Source organism: Gadus morhua, chromosome 11 (assembly GCF_902167405.1).
Source record: "Gadus morhua chromosome 11, gadMor3.0, whole genome shotgun sequence".
Lineage (NCBI taxonomy): Eukaryota > Metazoa > Chordata > Actinopteri > Gadiformes > Gadidae > Gadus > Gadus morhua.
This window is the reverse complement of record NC_044058.1, coordinates 14,282,019-14,290,664: the sequence shown is the minus strand read 5'-3', so window position 1 is coordinate 14,290,664 and position 8,646 is coordinate 14,282,019. Positions and strand designations below refer to the sequence as shown.

General features: G+C 42.0%; 1 protein-coding gene across 3 annotated transcripts; it reads left to right on the top strand.

Moving 5' to 3' along the window:
* Positions 1-2,673: 2,673 nt before the first annotated feature.
* osr2 (odd-skipped related transciption factor 2) lies at positions 2,674-8,646 on the top strand. 3 transcript variants are annotated; one of them, XM_030371372.1, is made up of 4 exons: positions 2,674-2,761; positions 6,520-7,233; positions 7,603-7,702; positions 8,107-8,646. In XM_030371372.1, exons 2-4 carry the CDS (start codon positions 6,575-6,577, stop codon positions 8,287-8,289), a joined length of 942 nt encoding a protein of 313 aa, XP_030227232.1. In that variant the 5' UTR covers positions 2,674-2,761; positions 6,520-6,574; the 3' UTR covers positions 8,290-8,646. The 3 variants fall into 3 exon arrangements, with proteins under 3 accessions (XP_030227232.1, XP_030227233.1, XP_030227231.1); XM_030371373.1 differs by lacking the exon at positions 2,674-2,761 and adding an exon at positions 5,035-5,338 and having other exon boundaries at positions 8,189-8,646; XM_030371371.1 differs by lacking the exon at positions 2,674-2,761 and adding an exon at positions 5,035-5,338.

Below are 8,646 nucleotides of genomic sequence, written 5' to 3'. Positions count from 1 at the left end.
AAGTCTTTTTTCACAAGGTTTAAAATGTGTGGTTAACCGGGTCCAACTGTTTTTATTGAATCAGGATTGTTGCTGGTATTATTCCCTTTTTAAAAATACTAATAATGATAATACCTTCTTATCTTGTTCACTAATTATACATTTGTATTTTCTTATATTATATGCTTTTATCCTTTCATATAGGTCTTATATATGTAAAACCTTCTTGTTTAATATGTTTTTTTATCATAGATGTTTTTGTAATGTATAAGCACATTGAGTCTTTGAGTTGTATGAAGTGCTATATTCATAAACTTGACTTCACTATAACGCTCTCTCTGTCTTGGATTCTCATTTCCGGGCCACAAGTCGATAGTCAATGTCAAACAAGTCAATGTCAGCATGTTGTTGGGTTGGGGTTAGGGTTGGAGGGGGAGGAGCCACAGAAGCAGCTGGCCAGCACAGAAAACACCAGTAGGAAGCCACTCGCCCACGAATGGGATTCAGTGCTGTGGCTGAGAAGCATTTATTGGTGGGTTTATTGGCTAACGGAGCATAATGTCATGGCCGTGTTCCTCTTTATGCCTCTCTTGTCGGGTGGATGACGTCGCGGGGGCGCAAGGCGTTTGGTCACGCAGAGGTGCCGTCCGCAGCTAAACAGATGGCAGAGAGAAAGAGAGAAAGAGAGAGGGCAAGAGAACGAGAGAGAGAAAGAGAGAGAGAGAGAGAGAGAGAGAGAGAGAGAGAGAGAGAGAGAGAGAGAGAGAGAGAGAGAGAGAGAGAGAGAGAGAGAGAGAGAGAGAGAGTGAGAGTGTGTGGCAATGGGCAGCAGATGGAGAAGAGATCACTGAAATGAAGGAATGTATACTGTATATACCTCTACCCACACACACACACACACACACACACACACCAAGTCGAGACTCACACAAACAAACGTTCACATATTCACACACAGGCCCACACACACACACACACAAACACACACGCACACTCACAAACACACGATACACACACGCACGCACGCACACACACACGCACGCACGCACACACGCACGCACGCGCACACACGCACACACGCGCACACACACACACACACACACACACACACACACACACACACACACACACACACACACACAGTGTAGTATATTCAGTGTGAACATGCAACAGCAAAACATAGAAAAATCAACAACCGCAGACACAGACCTACATGACGAATTATAAATAACCTTGATAATCATGTCTAGACATCAACTTAAGTTCTAAGGGGACACAAAAAGTAATTATTTATGGTAAAACCAAAAAAATATTAAATAGGCCGATTTGAAAATAAAAGAAGAGAAAACTGAACAAATGTTCCAAGCCTGTTTGGGTCACGGAAGAGTTTAAGAGACTATGACTGATGTTTCATTCGAAGCAATTTCACATGAGTCCAAAAGGGGGCAACCCTGTCCCACAAAGGAAGGCGACGCGTCGCTCCAGCAGGTGAATAAACGACTCCCAAATATGTCAATGACGGCGTGGAAATCAGTTTTTTCTCAAGTTGGCAGGTAAATGTCTCACCTGATACAGAAATATGTATGCAAAATGTAATGCACCTTTCTGTCGTATGTTTCTGTTCCGGATGTCGTTTTATTTGTAATTGCCTCTACATTAATGCTAGATTTATTTCATTTTGCATCAAAAAATATTAGATGAAGCGAAAATGTTAATGTAGCTGAGTGGCGTTGTGTATCAGAGCCGTCTAGACGCGCTCGCACACTGTTCCGTGCGGTTGATAAAGTAGGCCGCTGCCTTCCTGACATCAATGGAGCCGCACCGTGCCTGACCACACACCAACTGGGGAGCACCAACCAAGCACACCCACCCACTGGGGAACGCAACCCCAGCACACACACACACACACACACACACACACAAACACACACACAAACACACACACACACACACACACACACACACACACACACACACACACACACACACACACACACACACACACACACACACACACACACACACACACACACACACACACACACACACACACACACACACACACACGCGCACACTCACACACACACTGGGGAGCGCCGCGCCATCACATGCCTCGCGTTTCTTATCGGGTGTGTACAGTTCAGGTTGGAACGATGAGCAGCAAAGGTTGACTTTTTATAACAAATTTCATCTTTTGTAGTCCCTTCTTGTTTGGAAGTGTATTTAATATTTTGATTTCAAAGTAAATTACGATTAATTGTAGGGTGTAAACTGTATCATTGTTACTTTAAATTGGAACATTCCCATGGAGCCTCACATTATGCACAATGCATTTTGTAGGTTCAACTGGATGGATATAGGCAACTACAACTGCTACTCAATGTAATACAAATATAATTCCCTGGGAGCTCCAGACAGCAAATTAATCACAATTCAGTTTTAGGACTAACTAAAATTGTTTGTGCAACACACCACGGATGTATAATTTTACACAAGGAGGGGAATTCATGCTGAAATGGGGGGGGGGTCCAGGACATGATGGGTAGAGTGTAGGTGGAGATATGTATACCTTCTTGTGCTCGGAAACCACAAGAGGTAAGCATATGCAAGAATGAAAAACGTGAAGCCCTCCCGCCCTTTATGAACGCCTCGCTCATGGACGTGACATCCTGTCGAACTATATGCACCCTGCGATAGTGCAGCAGTTTAAACCATCAGCCAGCCACCTGCAACGGAAAAACAAAAAAACTGCTATGTTTCTATCGCGGAATCCAAATATACGGTGAGACAACAACTTTAGGACTGATCTAGACTATATTTTAATGCTGGATAATGATGGTATGGATAAGTAACAGAAAGGCAGAAAGTGGAAAGGAAATTGAATAGGGCTAGATTTCTGGGAGCTCAATATCTGGGCAGGTCTATGTTTAGATGTTTAGATGGAAAGATTCGCAAAATGCTACGCTTGGCACGTATAGGCCTCGGCCTGCTTATGGGCCAAACGTAGATAAGCCTCCCCTTTCGTCTTGTTTTAATGCTTTCGTGCTTTACCAAATCACTCGTTCCTATTGGAATAGCGTCGTTCCTGCATATCAGATCCTCCCTGCTTCATGGCATCGTCCTGCAGCAGCGTCAGGGGCCACGGGGTCACGGCGGATGAAAGTCTGACCCTGCACTCTGAAGTTACACCAATAATATAGAATATGTGTCTCGTCCAACGTCATAGGCGAAGCCGTGTGGTGTGGGATAACTTCGTTTCGCCTGAATATGAAATTATAAAGAAGCACAATAAGGATATTTTACTTGGGGTCGGCACGCCCTGCTTCGAATATCTATATATATATATATGTTTTTTTAATAAATAGGCCTATATATATATCTATATATATATATAGCAATAATTAGCCTACGTAGACGAAATATTGAGAAATAGTTTCCTGCGTGAGGACATTACGGTTTATAAAGATAATATAGTCTTGATATAATATGGTTGTATGCAATTTAATATAATGTGTATTTTAATATAATGTGTGTAATGTTTCATTTTTTAACCCATTTCATCATTTTATTTTACAATCTTTGCATTATTTGTTTATAGGAAATACATAGGCCTGTCTAGAAACGTTTGCAAAACAATTTATATTTCAGGACTGACAGTTGACAAACCTAAGAACAACGAGGCCTGATCCTGCAGGATTTGCTAATACAATACTTCATATAGTTATCGTTAATATCGTTATTATTCTGTTATTAGGCCTACCTCATGTGTAGACCTAAACGTTAAAGTTCTAGGAATTTAGCAATGAGGATTTTTTTTCTGCTGCATGTAAATGCGGATTAATGGTGGTGTTAACTGTGCTTACCTGTTTCTGAAAAATGGGAAGAGAAAAGGTTCAAGGATTGACTTCAGTAAAGCTTCTACTAATTAATTTAATGTCGATAATTCAGCCTAAATCTAATTCGGTTCGTTTTTTGGTAACTGCAACAGAACAAATAGTCCAGTTCATGGAATTGTTTAGCATAACATATCCGTTGAAACACGAAAGCATTGCTTGTGCCGGCAGAACACAGTCCTTGGCGTTTCTCTAAACATGTTGGTTTAGTACTTTGCCAATAGGGGGCGCTGCAGACTCGCATTTTGTACAGACCAACTGTCGGCTGGAAGCGACCGTGAGGACAGGCAACCCAGTTCACTGTGTTGGGTTGCCAGTGGGCTAGGTTAATTGAGTCATTACATTATGTTGTGTTTTGTATTACATAGTAGAATCGCCTGAGATGCGATCAAAAACCTGGGTTTTGTTCTAGACTGTCCAAATATGTATTTGCTCCTCAAGCGAAATGCTCTTTGAGTGATATTTTAAATTGCAAGAACAACAGATTTTTTTACTTCTGGCTTTGATTGACCGTTTTTTCTAGTTCTTTTGTATTTTCTTTCATTTATTTTTTTAAACCTTGTTATGTAGCAGTAAAACATTTTATTTTGCCATCATTATTTATATCTGAAATAGCTAAGTCACAGGTGGCCTATATAAGTTAAGTGAGGGGGGTCTGTCAAAAATAATAATTGATTCAGGCCTTCAATTAATTACATTCATACATTGCTGTATTATATGAATTTGGAGGTCATATAATAATTTTCTTTTTTTTATAATTATTGCAACCTACTATTTTTTTCATATATATATATATTTTGTTTTTCCCTAAAAAAATTACCTAAACTCGTAATGGTCTTAAAGAACACGTTTCAATTTTGCTTAAATGCAGGGGGTTTTTTTTACTGGGGAGGGAGGGGGGGGTCCTTTTGATCGTTTCGGCGCACCCCTTGAGAGTTCTAAACTTTCTTGCTTCCGACAATGTATCCCAAAAAAGGTCGGCCATATCCAAGTGTCAGTGGGGCAGGTTGAGCCGCCGGCAGACCATTCTCGACTCTCGAGCCGTAGTTGCTATCCAAACAAATAAACAGAGGAGAGAACATTGGAGTGGATCACGGAGAGGGGCGTGTCGGGGGCGGGCCGTGCGCGCCGCTGCCGGAGCCCTGAAAAGTGAGGGACCTGTGCTCATTACGCACACTGCAGCACCAACTCTCAGAGTGGCCTGGAACCCGCGTCGCGAACTCCTGTAACTCACAGAGAACGCGCAAAGTCTCGCTCACGGTTTAGTTCTTTTTTTTGTTGTTGTTGGCACTTTTGCGTAAAGTTCAACCTAATAAAGGGGGCTGCATGGCTACGTGAGAAGTATATGGACGAACTTGGAAGAAGTTTCCCGACGCTTTATTGGAGCTTGATGTCGTTAGTCATTGTGGATTACTGATACACCGCACGAGTCTGTGAAGAGTGACCTTTGGCAACTATTTATTGGGGTAAGATTCGAGTGCTGTGCAAAGCAGGTTACATGAGGTTGAAACTGACAGCAGTTCTCGCATTATATAAGAATAACTATCATTCAGTGCGGCGATATGTAGAGAAGTTTGTTTACAGTTGACTGATGTCAAGAGTAAACAGTAAAACCTTTGGTAAATATAATAGCCTATACAATAATGTCGTTGTAGCAGAACACCCCAAAGTAGTGTAAGTATTAGTGTTGGGTCCTACAGCACCTGCGCAAAAATCCTGACATCGGTTCGTAAAGAGAAGTAAAATGCAGTCACTGCAGTGATAAGACGTGGACGATCTTTAAAATTGGGAATTTGGAAATAAAAATAGGCGGATGAATGTGAAATTCTCCCCGGGAGTACAATGTAATGCATCATTATTATGACAAAATACTACTTTACTGCGCCCCGTTTTGTCAATCCAGACAAAATACAAAACGCCCGGTCTCGTTTAAATGATTATTCCAGTAATTATTCTGTTCTGGCCATAGACTTGACCTTCCATAGAGTCAGCGTAATGTGTGTGGGAAAACATGACTTAATACTACCAGCAGGTATATTAGGAGGCCTATTACTTGTGCATGTTTGTTTTCCTAAAGCCTAGACATTTGTACTGCATGTACGAATAATCTAGCTCAAACTAATAGGGATTTTTTCGTTTTTTAATAAAAATATGTTTCAATGCCTTCTATTTGAGAAAGGCTACATTGAATTAAGTTTCACTCATATAATAACTCCGTTGTTACACAATGCTAATCCGTACTTAGAGTATTCCATTAGTACAGTGAATTTATTTTAACACGTTAAATAGTTACTTTTCCCAATATTAAAAGCTCCTAAATTAAACAGATGTGACATTATTGAAGGTGAAAGTAGGCTTTGTATTTCCACCGTCCAAACCACGTTCAATGTTTTGGCCTTTGTGCCTATACCTCCATTAATTGGCACAATCATAACTGGAAAAAACAAACTATCGAAACGTCCCTACGCTATTCGTTAATATAAAACAATTACAATTGTGTGGATTGAGCAACCTTTGACCATCCCGAATAAGCGAATTAAAATATTGGTTGATTTCCTTTTGTGCTCGTTTTCAGAAGCCCGCCCTTGTAATCCGTGTAAACCACGGCACCCCCCTGACGCTCTCCTTGTGTGTTCTTGTGTTCCAGAGTGTCCTAGTTTCTGTCTTCTCCAGAGGCCTCCGCCTTGACGTCCTTCGCCGAGATGGGGAGCAAAGCACTGCCGGCACCGATCCCCCTGCATCCGTCCCTCCAGCTCACTAACTACTCCTTCCTGCAAGCTGTCAACACTTTCCCCGCGGCCGTCGACCAGCTCCAGGGACTCTACGGCCTCAGTGCGGTGCAAACGATGCACATGAACCAGTGGACGCTGGGTTATCCCCACATGCAGGGACTGAGGTCAACGATAACTGAAATGGCAGCTGCCCAGGGCCTGGTGGACCCCAGGTTTTCCTTCCCTTCGTTACCGTTCGCCGCTGCAGCGCACCTCTTCCACCCAAAACAAGGTTCTGTAACGCACGGTCTGCCCTCGTTGCACAAAGTCAGGCCGAGGTTTGATTTTGCAAACCTCGCAATCGCAGCCACTCAGGAGGATCCTCCGAAAGCTGTAGACTTGGCAAAGCTGACGGAGGGACTCGGGGGCACGATCTCTGAGCTGAGCAAACTCTCCCCGGACAGAAAACCAACCCGTGGCCGGCTTCCGTCTAAGACGAAAAAGGAATTTATTTGCAAGTTTTGTGGCAGGCATTTTACAAAGTCCTACAACCTACTCATCCACGAGAGGACACACACCGACGAGCGGCCCTATACATGTGATATTTGCCATAAGGCCTTTAGAAGACAAGACCACCTTAGGGACCATAGGTAAGGAATACTTTCATGTATCACACCCCCCCCCCCCCCCCCCCCATTTGAATGTAGATTCATAAAAGCTATTTTGTTAAAATGTATAAAACGTCTGAGTTTTTTTGTTGATTATATTCCAGAGTTATATAAATATGGCTTTCAAGAAACATTAACAATATGTGAAGTCCTAACTTTTTTAAATCACTGGTGCCTGGCACAGGCCTGTTCCCCGAGTTCTCTCCACGAGGGCGCCAGAGCACTTAACTCTTCATATGGTCCGTAACATAGAAATAAAATCGTTCCTCAGACAGGGTCCTGCAACAAGTTAGAGGTTGCACGTTGAACGAGCATAATGTCTGATCATGTTCTCTCTCTTCGCCTCCACAGATACATCCACTCCAAGGAGAAACCCTTCAAGTGTCAAGAGTGTGGCAAGGGATTCTGTCAGTCTCGAACTCTAGCCGTCCATAAAACTTTACATATGCAGGTAAGATCTCAACAGTGTGAAACCACAACAGCACACAAACTCATACTGATAAACCAGAAGAGAGACACATTCATCGTTGGTCAATTAAACGTTGCGTATAATGACAATCCCAATGTAGGCTTACGATACTGATTGCCTGGGATACAGACAAACAGAGTCACGCACATATTTGCGCTTGGATTAAATCCAATTTACGATGCAGGCCTACGAAAATAACTACATGAATATAATTTAAAAAAATGTTCTATGCAAGGGAATGAAATCATCATCAACACATGTTACACACATATATTGGCAATAAGTGATAATTGCAATGACTTGCAACGTGGTTTACTTCAAGTGACTGGAGATAGATATCATATAAATAAAGGGAATAATCATTTGCTTGCTTTAAATCTAAACAGGAATCGCCCCACAAATGCCCCACATGCGGAAGAACCTTTAATCAAAGAAGTAACCTGAAAACTCACCTTCTCACCCATACAGACATCAAGCCCTACAGCTGTGGCCGCTGCGGAAAGGTGTTTCGGCGCAACTGTGACTTGCGACGGCACAGTTTGACGCACAGCCCACATCAGGACTACTAGCCGGGATGGCTGGACACCTAAATAATAACAATGATAATAATGATGGTAATAATAATAACTGATAACAATGGACAAGAGAAAAAGAAGAAGCCAAGAAGTGTTTTGTTTTTTTTCTACTTATTTTGGTTTTGCCCAAAGACAATCTGGAAATCAGGACACTTTACGATTGGGATTTTGGAATCAGTTGAGTCTCATTGGACCGCCGTGGAGCCGCGTCGTCTGTCATATCACCTGTAAATATCAACACCATGTAAATACTGTTTTTATTGTTCTGCCTTGGAAATAAACGTGTTAAAACCAGGCATAAGTTTAAAGTATGTTAAATTGTATTTTAGAAAATAAAGCAAGTTAAATATT